Raw genomic sequence first — 17,884 nt, forward strand, 5'->3', positions numbered from 1 at the left:
CTCCTTATTTCCCAAGGACCCATGTCCATTAATGGCAAGAGAGTCCAGTGCAGGATAAGTAAACGGCTTCGCTCCTCATCTGGTAACAGTTTGACATCAGGAAAGCTCAACTGACCTCATTCAGGATAACTTTAGAGTTATCTGGAGCTCATGAGAACTCTTAAGGTAACTTTAAGAGTTCTAAAATATCCGAACATGGTCCCACAAAACCTTGGTGATGTGGTCCCAGCAGCAGACCGCGTACTGCTCCATTTAGTCCATGTTTATCGTTCTGCTTACAATCGATGACAACTCTTTTCTCCTGCAGCAGAAGTACAGGCACATCCCCTGTTTTTGGGAAAAGCGACCATCAGGCTGTGTCAGAGTCAACTGTGCCTTCCATCACACCCACCCTCGGAATATAAACGGGCTTTTCCTGCCACCTGACAACAGTGAGTAAAAAATATTTTCTCCACTCTCTGTTCATCGGAGTCAGTTCATGCACAAGAATGTCCTTGCAGTGCTTCGTGATCTCTACGAAGGTTCAAAACGTACCACGGTAAATCAGTGGCGTAGGATCTGCTGCCGCAGTGAGTTCAGAGCAAAGGAAGGAATTGTATTGGCGTTTGAATGGTGTTGCCACGTGACTGTTTCAGCTGTCGTGTGATGGATCTTCGTGTTGCAGGAAAGATGATGGCACAAGTGGTGATTTAGGTTGCCAGGATCCACAGAGTAGAAATGTTGCAGAAATCATTTGCAAGGTTAAATAATATCTGAAAATCAAATTATTTTTGGAAAGTAAAAAAGCACCATTACAAATTGTTTGTTTGTTTCTTTGTTTGCTTGTTGGTTTTCTCATTCCTCTCTAAGAGGAGCTCTTGGCTTCCAGCAGTGCTGCTCTCTCTGCAGTTCCCACATCCACAGCAGCGACCCCTGGCAGCTGGTGCTCTCCTAAAGCCAACGTAGGCACATCTTGGGTGTGCTGGGAGTCAGAGAAGATGCCCTGGAGGCCCAATGGACATGGGCAACCTCTAGAAGAGCCATGTCCAACAATCAGAACGAGAAAATAGATCCAAACCTTTCTCTTTTTACTGAAAAAATGCGTACATTCAAAGTCCATGTGTCCCAGAATAGCATTGTAAACATTTTAACTGCATTTGTCCTTTTAATACTTAGAAATCCTGCTAAACCCATTGAAGGTGGAGTTGGCTTGCACTGTCCGGAGCTGATAATGTGCTGTTCTGGGCAGTGGCACAGTGAACTGTCAAGTTAAGCTGCTGGATCTTACATTTTCTTGGCAGAATAGTTTTCCCAAACGTCATAATCTGCCTATTTGATGATCCCCTCAATATGATAAAGAGTTCAAAAGTGCCCCTGCATGTCTGACCTGGGTTTGATATTCCAGTTCCCTTCTAACAAAATCATGTTCTTTTCTGCAGATGTGCCATTGCAAGAGGGTGGCCAAGAAAGGACTCTGCACCCCGCACATCTGCAAGAGCCGCTCAGAAATCAGCAGAATATTTTCCTGCCAGTTCACGCTCCGCTCATTATCAGCCTCAACCATGCTGAAGATGAGGAGGACGATGAAGGGGATGATGACAAAGAGAACTGTAAACAGATTATATTTTCTTCTACAAAGAAGTAGAATAGGGTCTTTTCTACACTTCACAACCGATTTGTTATAATAACCACGACCTATTTAGAAAAGAGTTGTTGACAAGTTTTGCAAACAGTTTCCTGCTGATCCCAAAATGTTGGAAGTGGTGCTCACCAGACGTGAGGCATCATTCCAACTCCTGCGAAATGCCTACCTGTATATTTCAATAGCGTTATCACCCACATACCTCTTTTGTATTAAATGAAGTTTAAAATGTGATCCACAACTCCTAGGATGTGATCCGCAGTTCAGATGGCCATCAAATACTCTTCAAACTTTCTCTAAATTTGGGGACCCAATTCACTAGATTGATGGAATGTCTATGCAGTTTTATACATATATTTGTTTTGGTTTTGTGCTTTTTAAAAGTAGCCAAACGGTTGACTGTGTCTCTCTTAGAGATGAGGGGTTCCTGGGGAAGAATGAATTGCACGTTCCCAGAGAGTGAGGACGACCCCCTGTTAGTGCTTCCTGAGCCGGGGGCAGTAGGAGGGAGCCCCATGGATTCAAACCAAATCAAAGCCGGGGCTTTGCTGATCTCAACAGCCTTAACTGAGACAGATGAGGAGCCCTCACTTCACCATCTCTGCCAGCAGATGTTCCAGGACAGGAACCGTGGGCAGAGGTTTTGTGACAAGCGTCCCTGGTGACGTGTTCAGTCAGAAGATTTCCTTTGGCTTGTCAATGAAGGATTGTGTTGAACGTGAGCACTGAGGGTGGGTTTGAATAGTTTCAAATCCACACACATTAGCTTCTTCCTGTGTGTTGTACCTGCCCTTCCATCGCTCCTGGAAACACCTGATATTAAGGAATCCTTGTTCCGTCCAGAAGCAGAGCTGACATTGAGAAAAAACCCACTGTGACCCAAATGAAATTGATGATGGTACATGATTACTAGGAATTGTTGAAGGTCTTTGTACAGATACCCAGTAATCTTTAAAACCATTTCCTACAGATGTTTCTGATTGGGTGCCTAAGACTGCTGCAGAAATGGAAGAGGAAAGAACCATAAAGGAAATATGCTATAAAACTGGTAAATATGAAATCAGTCAGTCTTTCCTAAATAGCAATGAAGACAATATACTGTGCCTTTAAATTGTTCTTTTTTAAAATATTTTATTTTATTTTATTTTATTTATTTTATTTTATTTTATTTTATTTTATTTTATTTTATTTTATTTTATTTTATTTTATTTTATTTTATTTTATTTTATTTTATTTTATTTTATTTTATTTTATTTATTATTTTCCTTCTTCGCTGTGTTTAGGAGAGTATTACAGGATCCAGTACCCTCACAAACACCAATCGGCAGAAACTGTGTCTTCAGCTCAGGAGAAGGAAATATTACTCTTGGAAGCCATGGAGCGAGACTTACAGAAAGGCAAGTAATATTCATCTTCTCAGACAACATTTCCCATTAATGTTTACCATGTCTTTTTCCCCACATATATATGCGTGCATAGTGTCTCAGGCATGGTGACTGCCTGTGTTGATTGTGGATGCAAAAGGCAGAAATGGGCTGTAAAACCTGCGTGTGCTATCTGGAGATCCACAACCATTCCATAAATTGGATCAGATAGGATCCGTAAATATCATTCATGGAAAGTGGGGAGCTAAAGAATGAGCAGGTTATTTGTAGCTCGTTCTTTACTTTGGAGCCGTAGCTTTTCTTTAACCTGTGTATTATAGAATTGTCTTAGAGACCGTGAGAGTTGTGCATCAGTTACAGCAGACAGGATCCAAACATCCAAGAGAATACAAAGAAGAATACAAGAGGAGAGGTTAAAGGACATTGCACTGAACTGATCGCTATCTCCCAGAGGCGGGAGGGAGAGAATGGCAGTGCCGTTCCCTGTGCTTGCACACCAGCAGCTCACACCTTCTGTCTGCTGCCTCTCCAGGTGATGGTAATACCATTCCTGCAACATTCAGGAATACAGAAAGAGAAGGCGAGAGCTGGGAAAGGAGGCACCAGCAGAGCGTGTTCCCAGGAGAGATTGTACTGGTTTAGGGTTACACTAGAAAGAAACACACAGCCACTTTTGCTTTCCTTTTGAGGAATGATACCCTCAGAATAATTAACACGTCAAAGCGTGTTCTGCCCAAGAAGACCTGTGTGTGGAGTGGGAGATGAGGTTTTCGAATCACCATCGAGTATTTGGAGAAGAAAATTGTGTGTGTTTTTTTAAGAAAGTGAATGTGTGTTATTTTGATCCCTCAGAAACAAACCACAGTGAGCTGGTAAATAAGCATCACTCCAGAGAAATAAAGAGGAATAAATGGATTTCTGAGGAGCCAAGAAATTCACCTAACACAGCACCAGGAAAACGTATTTTGAGAACAGTTGGCTTATTCGTTTTCCTTTACTGAACTGTTAGATGGTCTAGCACGACCCAGCTAAATTCTGTTCTTAGTGTCAAATATGGACAATCCACGTTTGGATAGGACTCTCCATAAAGAACATGCTGTTTTAATCTTACCTTCCAGCCTCCAGGCTCCTGCAATGTGTCAAAATGGAGTAACTGCACAGCATTATAAAGTTTGCTTTTTCATTTTTAGGATCGAACAGTTCAGACCCCAAAGGAAAACCGAGTTACCACCCGAGGAGCCGCAGGCAGGACGATGAAACTGCTGCTTCTGTTCCTCGCGGGAGAGCAGCAGGAAGAAAAACAGATTGCGATTCTTCAGAACCTCGCAGACCAGCGTCTGTTTTCTACCGCAGGGTGGGCGGCACCCGAGAACCAAAGTTCAAGGGGTCTGCAGGTGGGCTTCTGCTGAAACAGGGTTCTCAAAACACCTCAGGTGTGCCTGTCTGTATGGTGCTGCTTTCTTATTTGTCCCTGCAGGTCCATGTGAAGTCATTTAGGCCCAAATATGGTCAAGGCTAAATTCGATCCAGCATAATTTTCATAAGTAGAGCGCAGCAGTGTCCACAGTCAGAAATGTAAAGCTTTATTAAGCTTTATGATTAGTCAGACAGTAGATTCATGACCAGGAAAAAGGAGGAAGAGGCAAAGCCACATCTTCCTGCAGAGTGGTAGGGGCCAGGTGAGGAGCCCTGTGGGTACTTTATACTGGCACTTGCCTCTTGAAGTTCTGTTTGCGGTTGGAGGTGGGCTTACCTATGCAACCAGGGCCATCACAGCTTTGGCCTTGTCGTTCGTAACACTTTGTGATGTTCACAAGTGCTGCCCGTACCCAGCATGTGTCTAAGTGCTGCAGACAAAAGGATCATTCCTAGTTCAGCCCAAAGGTCTCCTTCGGAGTCCACCAGTCTTCCTGGGCTCAAGCATGGGTGTTCCAGAGGTGCACACCCCCCTGTGCGGCACAGGGAAAGGGCAGGGAGTCAGCGCTTAGAGGACAGTTTGGATAAGGGGGTTGTGTTCACAGCTGCACTCCAGACGGTCTGAGAATAGAGAGACATTCAGAGAAAAGGACAGAGATGTTTTCCCAAAGCAATTCTTCCATTGAGCTCTTTGAGGGTTTAGGTACTATGATGACATGCATCTTGAAAACACCATCAATTTGATCAGATAGGATTCACAAATACCATGAATGAAAAGTAAGAAGCTAGAGCAGGTAATGTGTGGCTGGTTCTTTCCTCTGGAGCCATGGTCGTCTTTAACCTGTTATGCAGTTTTCTTAGAGATCAGCAGAGTTATACGTCAGGTGCTCAAGTTACACGAGACAGGATCCAAAGAGCCGACAAAAGAGAAAGAAGAACACACAGCGGGAGGTTAAAGGACATTTTAGGTATCGCTGTCTCGCAGAGGCGGAGGAAGAGAAGGGCAGTGCCGTTCCTGTGCTCGCACACCAGCAGGGCCCACGTTCTCGCTGTTGCCTTTCCAGGGGATGGTGACACCGCTGCACCGCTGAACAGCACAGAGAAAGGAGAGAGCTCAGGAAGGAGAGTTCCAGCGGAGCGAGTGCCCAGCAGAAACTGGCGCTCCTTTGACAATGGAGGTAATGTACTTTGGCATCAGCTTCTCCTTGCTGAACACCTTACTGTAAATAAATAACTGAATAGATTTGAATTGGGCTGTCCACAAAAAAAATCCTTTCTTTTTTGGTCAGTCTTGTTTTCAGCCTCTAGGACCCTGTAATGTGTCGAATTCTGAGTAACAGCACAACAGTCCTGTATTTCTGTTTGCTTTTTCGCTTTTAGGAATTCGCTCTTCGGATCCCAACGTCAAACCAAGTTACCAGCAAGGGCGTAAAAATAAGGCTGAGGAAACGGCCTCTTCTGTTCCTTATGTGAGAGGCGCTGGCAGAAAGACTGATTCTGACTCTTTGGAACCTCGCAGGTCAACATATGTTTTCTACCGCACCGTGAACGTCGCCCAAGAACCAAAGTTCAATGGATCTACAGGTGGGTTTGATTGTGATAGATTCATTATTTTCAATATTTAGTATTATTTTATTCTCTTGGAAAATCGTGGAGTTTGGTCTTATCCAAACTTCTGATATCTATTTAGTGTCAATTTTTGTTACTTTTATTATTGTTATTATATTATGTTGGACAGGGGACTGAATTCATTCTCTTTCCATTCATCCAATGGGATATTTCAATTCATCTTTTTTCCGTCTCTCTGCTGTCCCCTTGATGGGATGTACTGTGTCAGAAACTTGACAAGAGCCTGCAGGTGGGATTCAAAGTCCTGTATCTTTCTTTTTGGAAATCTGTTCCAGATGTGACCATAATTTTACATCTTTCACTTTGTTTTTAACTCTCCAATCTGTCACTTCATGTAGAAATTTAGTGGTAAATAATTTCGATAATCACAAGTGAAGAAAGTTATTCCATCTTACCAGTTTCGGTCATCTCGCTTAAGCTGAGCTGAATCTGCAGCTTGGGATGCCTCCCTATCTCGAATTTTCAATAAGGGAACCTCCTTAAGAGAGATTATCTGCGCTGTTACCGCGAATGCAGTCGAGTTCAATGAATCTCAGCACCACTGCCGCATCTTGGCATTAATACTTGTGTGTGTTTGGGTTGGGTGTGTTTGTCTCTTTGTTTTCTTTTAATGTTTGCTGTGGCTAAATGTGGACACGTTGGTACAGAGGTCACCGAGGAAACATTCTGAATTTTGTCATAGCAGCCACCATTACCACTGTTGCCAATTTTCCTTTCAGCAGCACCTGAGCCGTATGGTGGGAAATGCTCCAAACCAAAGCATCAGCTTGACACAAACAGAAGATTTTCGACCCAAACGGGAAACTATGGTAATGCTTACCTGTTGTGTTTGAACTGAAAAGCGTAGGATTATTTTGCAACTAATGATTTGAATTAATGTAGTTAAGATGGAATTAATAGAAAACAAGAGAATTAATATTTTTAGCCAAATTTCACAGAAAACAGTGGTTGGGAGCTTACTCTGCTGCACAGTCAGCTGCCAGCACACAAACAGCCCATTGCCTTCTATCGAGTGCTTGCACAAGCAGGGATAGAAGAGGAGATTGCACTACGGATTTGTTTAATTGAACAGCAACTGCTGCCTTTGGGAAGATTTTCAACACCAGAATATTGACTTTGTTCCAGTGCAGGGTCCGTGGCGGAATCGCCTCCTTTGGCAGATCCGTGAGCGGAGGAAACGCTGCAAGGTTCCACACGCTCCATAAAGCACTGGAGCAAGTCCGTGTTTAACACTGGATGTGTTCCAGAGATGATGTGGGGTTCACTGGTGCTCCCGTTGATACTCCAACTGATAGAGTATTGAATTCACATACCAGACTTAGAGAGTCTTTCCTGAAATTGCAGCTGGAATTAAGAAACAATGTCTATGTTTATTCGACAGACAAATGTTCTCCGGGATTTTACAGCGCACCACGTTGGAGGAAAAGAAATGCACGTGAAAATGCTCACTGTAAGTTTAAAACAACCGTTCGGGTCACTGCTCGAGAGAGATTTTTATGATTAATTTTTATTGTGCAAAAGCAACATCTCTCCCCACCTAGAAAATGTGAAGTTGGTCTTAAAGCCTTTGCTGCCAAAATCCACCAGGTTCTAAGCAATGCTGAGCCATTAAAGAACAGAGAACAGCTCGTTTGTTTGCAGACATGTAATTTTGGCTGGATGACTCACCCGTGACGCCTGATGTTTTACAGCATCGCTGATATGAAAGCAAAGCATTGGAGTCTGTACCTCATGGCCCTTGGAGCAATGGTTCAGTTTGAAGGCTGTTGAGCGCTGCCCTTTCTTGAGTTCATCGAGCAAGTTTTATTTTAGTTCCCTCTCCACTGGGGGATCTCCAAAGCCGCCCCTGAGCTCCCAGCAGAGGTGACAGCAGCGGGGACGCAGGCGCTGGTCAGCCCAGCCCTGCTGGGAGATCCCTGGCCCTGCTGAGCTCGCCTGTGTTTCGCGGCTTCAGGCAGGCGCAGCCTCCCGCTCTTTCTCACAGCAGAGCGGGAATCCCAGACACAGCCATAAGGGCCCAGAGTTTCTCGCAGGCCTGTGTTATCTAACACAGAGGTTCTGCTCATCGGGCACACAGGGTCAGTAGGACAATTGGTGTGACGTGTGTGCTGTTCTACAGACAGGTGCAAGTCACTGGAGCGTATTTACATTCAACCAACCTCCTCGCCAAGCCTTCTGCTCCATCCCCATACAGATGGTCCCGTGGGTGTTTGGAGAGCACGAGCTTGCTCTGGGAGATCGGTCCAGAGCGGGTGGCTCAGGAAAGTGCAACTTTGTGACTTTGTGTTCCAAAGCCCAGGTGACCCAGCGGTCAGTTCCAGTTCACCCGGGCAGTTCCCTGTTCTGTATGGGGCCTTCTGACTCCAGCCCGAGATACAAATTCTGCTGAGGCACCGCACAGATACAAACAACCCAAAACCGCCTTGTGAAACCCTCCAGCAGCTGTGCTGCTGCATTTGGGCTCTTTGTGCAAGCACCAGATCTGCTGGGGAAGGTTTTAGAGGAAAAAAACCAGAGCAGCACATTTCCAAGCACGGGTGGATTACAGTAGGATGATTGGTTTTCCCGTTGCTTCTAGAACTGCTGAAAGTTTAATTTTTAAAATGTTTCTGAAAAAGTATATAGGTTTGCTCTAATACATTCTGCACAAAACGTTATGTACATCTGTTTTTACAGAGGAGCCAAGAAGCCTCGGAAGCAAATAACAAAGGAGAAGGATGCGTAGACATGAGAAAGAGATGAAATGAGTGCGTTAGTTTACAAGAAAATCAGCTGGAAAATCTAAAGATGAAAAAGCAGCAAATTCAAAAACTGAGATGCAGGAAGGGCACTGTAACATTTCAGAACTGATAGAAGTGGAAATTTAAAAAGTATGCTCTGTGTGGTCGTATATAAAGGTCTTCAATACATTTTATCTGTTTTGAAAATTTGGTAATTTAAATTATTTTTACAGACTGTTTTTAATGCACAATTAATAAAAGGAATAGGAACTATCAGTTTGACTTTGGGCTTTCAGGGGACTTTTAATGTCACCAGCAACACCCATGCATTCTAGAAAGGAATTGTTTCCATGCGAACGCCAGGGCCTTCGATGGTTCCGCTGTTTGCTGGGTGCTCGAGGGCTCAGTCGGAGTTTGATCTTGAGCTTGTGCCACTTTAGCAGGGCAGCAGAACCGCGCGATGAACTAAATGACCTGTGCAACAGAACTTTCAGAGTTAACTGGAATATGCTTGACACACACTTTAAAGCGTAAAATATTTGATTTTTACCCCAATCCACAAAAAGGGCTGCAACTCCAGGCCTGTCAGCCTGACCTCGGTGCCTGGCAGGGCTGTGGAGCAGATCATCCTGAGCGCAATCACACAGCACCCTCAGGATGGACAAGGGATCAGACCCAGCCAGCACGGGTTTAGGAGGGGCAGGTCCTGTCTGACCAACCTGATCTCCTTTTATGATCGGGTCACCCACCTGGTGGACGAGGGGAAAGCTGTAGACGTGGTCTATCTGGACTGCAGCAAAGCCTTTGACACTGTCTCCCATAATGTACTCCAGCAAGAGCTGGCAGCCCATGGCTTGGACAAGCGCACTCTCTGCTGGGTTCAGAACCGGCTGGAGGGCCGGGCCCAGGGAGTGCTGGGGAACGGGGGGGACTAATGGACAGGAAGCTCAACAGGAGCCAACAGTGTGCCCAGGTGGCCAAGAAGGCCAATGGTGTCCTGTCCTGTACCCAAACCAGCGTGGTCAGCAGGACAAGGGCAGTGATCCTTCCCCTGTGCTCTGCACTGGGGAGGCCACACCTGGAGTGTTGTGTTCAGTTCTGGGCCCCTCAGCTCAGGAAAGAGATTGAAGTGCTGGAGCGGGTCCAGAGAAGAGCAACAAGACTGGGGAAGGGACTTGAGCACAAGCCCTATGGGGAGAGGCTGAGGGAGCTGGGCTTGTTCAGTCTGGAGCAGAGGAGGCTTAGAGCTGAGCTCAGCACTCTCTAGAACGACCTGAAGGGCAGTTCTAGCCAGGGGGGATTGGGCTCTTCTCCCAGGCACTCAGGAACAGGACAAGGGGGCAGGGGCTTCAACTCTGCCAGGGGAAATTGAGGCTGGAGATGAGAAAGCAATTCTGTGCAGAGAGAGTGGTCAGCATTGGAATGGCTGCCCAGGGAGGTGCTGGACTCACCGGCCCTGGCGGTTTTTAAGCTGAGATTGGCCATGGCACTTAGTGCCATGATCTGGTGAGCAGACTGGAGTTGGACCAAGGGTTGGACTGGATGATCTCTGGGGTCTTCTCCAACCCAGGCAATTCTGTGATTCTGTGAATTATCTCCAGTTTTAAGAAAAAAACCAAACTAAAGTGTTCTTCTGGGTGAGGATGGACCAGGCTCGGGATCAGTACCAGGGGTGCTGCAGGAGCAGGTGTCTCCCAGCACGGACACACCGGGGGGACCTGTGGACCTCAGCACCCCTGGGCCCCACCATGGCCCAGTTCAGCAGCCCTGGGCCCGAGGGCTCAGCGCAGGGACAGCCCCACACCCAGGGGCAGAGCGGTTCCTGCTGCTGCCCCGAGGGTCACCAGCCCCAGGCAGCCCTGAGCCAGAGTGCAGCTGTCTGAGCTGGGCTGGGCTGAGCTGGAAGGGGCTGGAAAACAGCTCATCGGGAGGAGGCGATGGGAGAAGGTGCTGTGTGTGTGGCACCGGGGATGAACTGACACCCTCAGTTTGGTATCTGGATCCGTGCTGGGCTTGCACATGGACTAAGCCCCAGCTCAGAGCACAAACTGCTGTTCCCAGCCCTGGGTGCCAAGCGCTGGTCCTGCTCTCCCCTCCCTGGTGCAGCCCGAGTGCACGACTGCCCTGCCTGCTCCTGCCCTGGGGCCTGGGGAGCTCGGGTGAAAAGGAAAGACGGACTGGTGTGGGCATGGGATCTCTTAAGTGTCCTGGGATTGCTTTGCTAATCTCTCTGTAAGGGTTCCTGGGCTATTAAGTCCATAGGTGCCCAGAGAGGCAAATAAGTCCACGAACCAACTTTCCAATTAAGGTTGCCTTCTTACAAAGAAAGACACTTCCATTTTCTCATCAGCAACAGACTGAAAGATGGCAGCTGAAGCAGCTTCTGCTTCTCGTGAAAACAGGTAACAACAGATGGTTCCACCCAGCTGATCCTTAGTTGCTTCCTGCACAGGAAACCTGTCCATTAATTCCATCTTTAGTGCACAGGAAGGGCCTTGCTGATGTTCCTGTGTAGGCAGCGAGTGTGTGGATGTCAGGCTTTCTCCAGATTTGTTACGGAGTTTTCCTGTTTCTTTTAATTAGGAAAACCTTGCTGTGGACTCCTGAAGTCTCCCATAAGCTGGTGGGTTGAGAGAAGGACGGGGAGCTCCAGTGAGCTCAGGGAGGACCAGGCAGCATCACAGGCAAAGCAGACGGGAACTCCACTGGGTGAACATTAATGGAATTTATTGACAGATGGAACTGGCACCTCTCCCCCATCTTTGGGCGGATCCCTGTGCACCCTGAACCGATACAGGCAGGTGTAGTCCGGGTGGCCCCAGTTGCTCAGCACTTGCAGCCTGATGTAATTCACGACCCCAGGGAGCTCGTTCTGCAATGACAAGGAGAAATGAGTCGCCTTTTCCTCTCTGGCCCGTGAGCACTGACAGAAGCGCCGCAGCTTCCTTCCTGCTGCCCCGCGGGGGCTTTTGAGCTGTCCTGGTCAAGATGTTCTTATCCTGCTCTACCCCATTGGGCCACGAGAACAGCAAAGGAAGAAGCAGCGACCACATGGCTCAGCAAATACACTGGAAAGCTCTCACCTGCTTTGGGGCACAGGCTTCCACAGTCAGAAGACCCCGTGCTGGGGTCACTATAACGTCTCGTTGCCTTCTCTAGAAAGCCATGGAAACAGAATGGCCTCCCTGTCTCTGGTCATTGCTTGGACCAACAGAACCCTCAGGAAGCCCAGTATTTCTGGTCCCTAACTGGCAGACCAGCAGTCGTGCATCCTACGGGATGTGGCCGCTTGTGTGCACTTGGGGTCCAGACAGTCAAGCTGGTTCCAGCTTCAACTGTGGTGCTTCTAAGCACTAAGCACCCAAAATGAAAGAGAAGACGGCAGTGCAGGCATCCGCCTCCAGGAAGTGAAAGCAGAAGAAAGGCCAGCGTGGCACACGCTCAAGGACAGGGCTGCCTGTACCCTTTGGCAGGGAAGCCTCTGACCATTCAACTGCATTTCTCCTCCTCTCCTACAGTTCCCCTCCCTCTGTGTCCCCGTACCTTCAGCTGGAAGGTCTGGCTGGGATTCAGCACCGCCAGGAAAGTGAACTGTCCCAGGAACGCTCCCTGCTCCTCGCGTTCTTCCTTGAAGCCCTGCAGAAAAATGGGGTGGAGAAAACAAGAACGTCTGGTGCACCATGGAAGACCGAACTTCAGCCGGTGAAGTACGGGGTTATTTCAGCTACGTGGTCCAAGGACAATGAGCACAAGGACAAGACCTGAAGCTGCAGGGGGCAGCACGTCACACTTGCCTACTCAACGAGTCCAGGCTGGCAGCCAGAAAAGGAGCAGACGCTCCCAGGGAGAGGGAGGTGACCTGGGGATCACAAATGCCACTGGGGCTGGAAGCCAAGAAGGTCTGGGACACCTGTCGAAATAATAAAAGAAATAAAATGAATTCAAAAGATGGTTTGTAACTTATGGATGTAATTCGGAATACACAGGAATGCTAAGCTACAGACTCACGGCAGCCACACTTCTTGCATCCTGCTCTGGTGTTGTCCTTATTGCCACCTGAAAGAGAAAATCTCATCAATTTGATGTTGCTAAGCAGAACTCTCAAGTTTCTTTTAAATCTGGCCTAACAAAGTCACCATGCAGACAGGAGTTATCACTTCTCCGGATACTAAATACACTAAAATCTCTTAAAAATAACTTAAAGAAAAGCAAACCAGTGCATTTCTAAGGTCACTTTTCTGTGCAGCAATTGATCAGAACAAATTTGGCGACTATAAACGGCTATGGATCATTTAGTTTTACATAACTTATTGCCAAATCCCCACTTGATTCATTATGACCTTTCCATTATAATTTTAACAATTATTCAACTTCTCTGAAAGCTTATGCATTTCTTCAGTTACAGTATGAACACAGTAACAGCTGTGACACTCCAGTGATCCACAACAAGTGTACTTATAAATTATAGCAGTGCGTGGATGCTGACAGACATTCAGTGGAAACTCTGAAGTTATTGACATTTTAATTGCAAGACTTGTCTTAAAAAGGCAATTAAAAAAAAAAAATAGATAAATAATCACTCCTGAAAAGTGGCAAAAGACAGAGAAAATTTTTTTTAAAAGTGAAACAAATTGCGAAGTGATTCTGAATCCAGGAAACGTGGCACCAAATACAAAGAACTAATGGGTGCAAGAAAGTAAATGTGAATTAAAGTTAAAAGAGTAACAGAAAAGCGTGGAGATAGCGGATCAGAACAGTACAAACTTCAGTTACAGAAAGTGCGCAATTTTCCCATCTGAGCCCACAGTTTAGTTAAACAGACACAACAGGACAGGACTCTGAAAAAGAGAAACCCCAGAGACCCATCCTCAAAACCAGATCGGTGGTATTTTTACCTTCTGAGCCTGTGTAATGAAAGTCACAACTGAATTTCCAAAATAAACAGGTGCCTGTCCTGGTTTTGTTAAAAAACAAGTTTCTCTTGTAGTGAATTTCCCTGTCAGCGAAAGCTCCATATCAGCTGCATTTTCCTGGAGAACCAGATCCATGTTGTGGTGAACACAGCAATGGAATGTGAGGTTATTGATAAGCACGGATGGACATCTCGTGAGAGGGGCAACGAGAAACAGGTGACCAAGAGACTGACCAACTGAGTATAACATCCCATTCATGTGAATACTTCATAGAAAAGTGGGAGATCACGAGGATCTCGTCCCTTTTCCCTGTGGTGACATTAGGAGAGGACCTTGCGAGTCGTCCCTGCGAACTGAGGCCAGTGACAGACTGAATCCAGCTCCGGTTGCTGCAGAGTCCAGTCCAGACCCCACAATCTAAACCCTCGACAGTGCCCTTCTATCTTCAACTGAACAGAGTATGAAAAAATCAGTGCCTTCAACAGTTATATACAGTTTTCTGAATAACTAGGTCATTTATGTAAATAAATAATTAAGCAAACATAACAAGAAACCCATGACGGAAATCAGAAAACCAGAAAGGGGGTACATCATCTCCAATAATTTAAACTTTGATTTACTGAGACAAGCACCGTCTTCAGAAAATTTTACTCAAAATAACAGAGAACCCTTCAAACCCCAGGCTGGAAAACTCACTTGAAAACTTGGACAACTTACTGGTCTATGCCATGAAGAGTGCTGGAAAGTTAAGCAATAACAATACATACGCTCCATTATAAAACATGGTTTTCTGCCATCATCTTCAGGGTCTATAAACTCAGCAGTGCTTAGGCGCATGTTTTACGGCTGTCTTTTGAGGGAAATCCAGAAGGGTCAAGGAGGTAAGGAACAGGGAAGGAAATGTCAAGAAACAAGGAACAAAAGTACACCTGTACCTTGCAATGTCATGTCAAAGAAATACTCAAAACAGTCAAACGCTCCTCACGTCTCAGGATCAAGAAAGAACGATGAAGCAATGGCCGTATGTTGGTCTAACGTACATCTAAACCCCTTGCAAACAGAGCAGGTGTTCCTGCTTGTCCTGCCTCCCCACCATTCTCAGCGGGTCTATTGAAGCAATAATCTAGTGGGACACAAACAATCCAGAACAAAAAACGGCAAGGAAAACCAAGCCTAAGAACAACCACCACTCTTTGGATCCAGCTTTGCAGAAGGTGGCTTATACTAACAGGCGACAGGAACACAGCACTTGGTCCTCATCCACCCGAAACGCTGCGGAGAGGCCCCGCAGGCCTAGAAGGGAGCGAGTGCACGGCTGCGCTCAGCCCCTGCCCGCTTCCCTCAGCCCGCTTCCCGGCCTCCCTCCCGCTACCGCAACGCCGCCTGGTTCAGAGCCCCGGCTGTGCCGCCCGGAGCAACGCTTCTCCACGGCAGCCCCGGGAAACGCGCCCGCCCCGCCTCTCGCTGCACGCGCGGCCCCGCCACCTTCCCGCGTCATTTTCCATCGGCCCGCCGCTTATTTCCCCTTTCCAACACGCCAGCCGTGGGCCCAGGCGGCCACTGAGACTGCCGGCCCCGCAAACCTGGCTGGGAGCCCCTTACCCGGCAGCGCCTCCGCACCTCCCGCCGCCGTCCTCGCCCGGACTGGGCTGGCGGCGCCGCCTCTCCCGCCGGAAGGCTTTGCCCGGCGCACTCTTGGACCGTACCTCTCACAGGGAGGACGGGGGACCTCAGCACCGGGCGGGAGTCACGGGGAGGGGCTGCAGATGTCTGGAGAAGGCTGCAGGTCTTTCTGAAAGGAAGTTGTTCCTCAGTGACTCCCGTAGAGACTTCAAACGGGGACTCATCCCTTCGTCCTTCTTCCTTCCTCCCGGCTTGGGCAGCCACCTCCCCACCTCCCTGGGCTGCGTAGATGCGTCCGAGATGGCGGGAGGTTCGGAGGGGCGGGCAGCGTTGCAGGCGAAGCGTAACCGGCTGCCGGGCCTGGATGGTTGGTCCCCTGCTGGGACTCGCTTTTCCCCACCATGAGCAACATCTGCATCCAGGAGCCCCCCACCAACGGCAAGGGGGGTCGCCGGGGGCAGGGGCTGCCGTGGGCGAGCCCAGGCCGGCGGGGGTGAGGGAGCTGCGCTGCCCCGCAGGGAGGGGGCTGCGGGCGGGAGCCGCTGCTGGCGCGCGTGCGCGGGGCGTGGGGCGCGGGGCCGCTCGGGGCGTGGATCGCGCGCTCTGCGAGGAGCCGGGTGCGGGGGTCGCGGTGTGCACAGGGGCTGCTGCTGAATGGTGCGGGGTGTGAAGGAATTGCGTGTGGCAGGGCTGGGGGAGGTGAGGAGGACACGGGTGTGGTGGTGGCGGTGGTGTCCGCGTTGCGGGCCGGTTTGAATAGTTTGAGGCGGTGCAGCCCCTGAAGATGCGGCCTGAGGCGAAGGCGGTGTGTGCTGTGTGGGGCCATGGCACAGCAGCCCTTGAAGGGTTTCGTTTCCTCTGTTCTTGACTGTAGCCTAAGTTCTTCATTTTAATATGATCTTTCATTTGATTTAATGGTATTGCTCATGAGAGAGGTATAATGCCTTTGGAGATTTAAGGCATAATTGTGTTTCCTATGTTGCTTCATTATGGAAGCGAGAAAGGGTATCTAGGTTTCTCTCGTGTGTCGGGTACCACAGCTTATTGGCCTCAAAGCCTTGCTATGTGTATCGATCCAGAACTGCATCTTAGGAACTGGCAATGCTGTCTGGGATAACAGCAGCTGCCTGGCACATTCGAATGTCTGCTGCTGTTAGTAATGTAAGGAGTTCAGAAGCACTGGTTTAACTTAGCAAACATATTATTTGCATAGTGACAAAGTTACGATAAAACTAATGATGTATTTATCTCTATGGGTTTTGTCGCGGACAACAGCAGGAGATATAGATACAGAACTATGGTCAAAAGAAGCACCAGAAGCATGTGGAAATTTCATCCAGCTTTGTATGGAAGGCAATGACTGAATGGGATAGGAGTTGTTAAAATTATTTTATATTCAGTGTTGTTCTCTTCGTGCCTTTTCTGTAAAATAGAGGTTATAACTATGGTTTAACTTTAATATGTTGATGAATTTATCTCTATTTAGTAAATATTGACTAACATTCAGACAATGTTTTTTAAGGTTATTAAGCAACCCAGTGAAAAAAAATCGATTATGTATACCTGAAGAGTTGTATGTCAGAGACTTTGGGGAGGTTCATTTTCAGCAAGTGTTTACAAAGTCTAACTGCTTCTTTAATGTATGTATGAAATGGCGATGATAGAGTATTGGACAACCTCCGAAATTCTCATTTCTGTATCATCATTTTTACTTTGTTTTTCTTTTTGTGCTTCTCATGTTCCATTTGCTGTAGTTTTTTTGTTGATGGAAGCTCTGTAATGCTCTTTGCAGTGGGTACAAGAACGAGAGTCTAAACTGTGTATGCTTGCAGTTCTGTTGGACAGAAGCCAACATATTGTGACTGAGTGGTTCCAAAAGAACGTAAAGAAATACTTTTGAAAAATTCTTATAGATGGTTTTTTGTCTTAATTACATTCTCTGGATGCGTGTACATTTGATGCCTTTTTGAGCCATCATATCTTGAAAATACGGTTTGTTACTTGGGTGTTGCTCTGTTAGAGATGTTGCATTTTTAATATTTTTTTTCTGTTTTCAGAGTTGTCAGCATTGAAGAGTCTGTGAAAATTAATCAAGGCAGAATGCTTAAATTCCATCTTGCCATTTTCAAACTGATGCTTTACTATCCTGATTGTTCTGTCTCAGGAATAGAGCATCTCTGAATATTAGTGGTTCATTGCAAAACAACGCATTACAGTTGTTTGAAGTTTGTACATTTGTACTGAGTCCTGTAGCAAAATAAATGGAAAATATCATCCTCAGCCCTAAGGATTTAGGTAAAATAGAAAAGACAACAGTGAACAGAGTGATAGAGAATATTACAGTGAGACAGTATCGCTTAGGATGATAGTAGAGGTTTATTGTAACGGTAGTTTTAACTACTTTTCTTTGTTGTTTTGTCAGGCTGAGTACACTCGTTTACCTTAACGTGTTCACCTGCAGTTCTGCTCTTAGTGTGTGTCTGGTGTTAATATTGCATTTAACTTGGTTGCTTTGATGTTCTTCCCTTTCATACCAAATACTTGCTTTTCACTTTAAAAGGATCTAAATAGAACTTC

At 46.9% G+C, this 17,884-nt stretch overlaps 2 protein-coding genes and 1 long non-coding RNA gene across 9 annotated transcripts; 2 read left to right on the top strand and 1 right to left on the bottom strand.

Annotated features, from left to right (window-relative positions):
- The first annotated feature begins 1,470 nt into the window (after positions 1–1,470).
- LOC139825612 (uncharacterized) lies at positions 1,471–3,019 on the top strand. The gene is made up of 3 exons (XR_011735789.1): positions 1,471–1,589; positions 2,592–2,669; positions 2,905–3,019. It is a non-coding gene; the product is annotated as an uncharacterized lncRNA (long non-coding RNA).
- A 1,040-nt stretch (positions 3,020–4,059) lies between these two features.
- On the top strand, positions 4,060–9,028 carry LOC136112391 (uncharacterized). Its single transcript, XM_071799051.1, has 7 exons — positions 4,060–4,072; positions 4,197–4,400; positions 5,487–5,600; positions 5,803–6,006; positions 6,771–6,860; positions 7,433–7,501; positions 8,728–9,028. Coding segments are annotated over exons 1-7 (696 nt in total). The 3' UTR covers positions 8,730–9,028.
- A 2,039-nt stretch (positions 9,029–11,067) lies between these two features.
- Positions 11,068–16,261, bottom strand: LOC139825584 (uncharacterized). Of its 7 annotated transcripts, none has more exons than XR_011735719.1 (6): positions 15,287–16,261; positions 14,402–14,530; positions 12,780–12,827; positions 12,566–12,681; positions 12,315–12,407; positions 11,068–11,643 (listed from the first exon to the last, which is right to left on the bottom strand). XR_011735719.1 is itself a non-coding variant. In XM_071798964.1 (5 exons), the coding sequence occupies exons 1-4, from the start codon at positions 16,211–16,213 to the stop codon at positions 12,341–12,343; spliced, it is 1,158 nt and encodes a 385-aa protein (XP_071655065.1). In that variant the 5' UTR covers positions 16,214–16,249; the 3' UTR covers positions 11,068–11,643; positions 12,315–12,340. The 7 variants fall into 7 exon arrangements, 2 of the variants coding, with proteins under 2 accessions (XP_071655065.1, XP_071655066.1); XR_011735718.1 differs by having other exon boundaries at positions 14,402–14,534; positions 15,287–16,260; XR_011735716.1 differs by lacking the exon at positions 14,402–14,530 and adding an exon at positions 13,667–13,801 and having other exon boundaries at positions 14,620–16,243.
- Between the last annotated feature and the right edge of the window lie 1,623 nt (positions 16,262–17,884).

Source organism: Patagioenas fasciata, chromosome 25, assembly GCF_037038585.1.
Source record: "Patagioenas fasciata isolate bPatFas1 chromosome 25, bPatFas1.hap1, whole genome shotgun sequence".
Taxonomy (NCBI): domain Eukaryota; kingdom Metazoa; phylum Chordata; class Aves; order Columbiformes; family Columbidae; genus Patagioenas; species Patagioenas fasciata.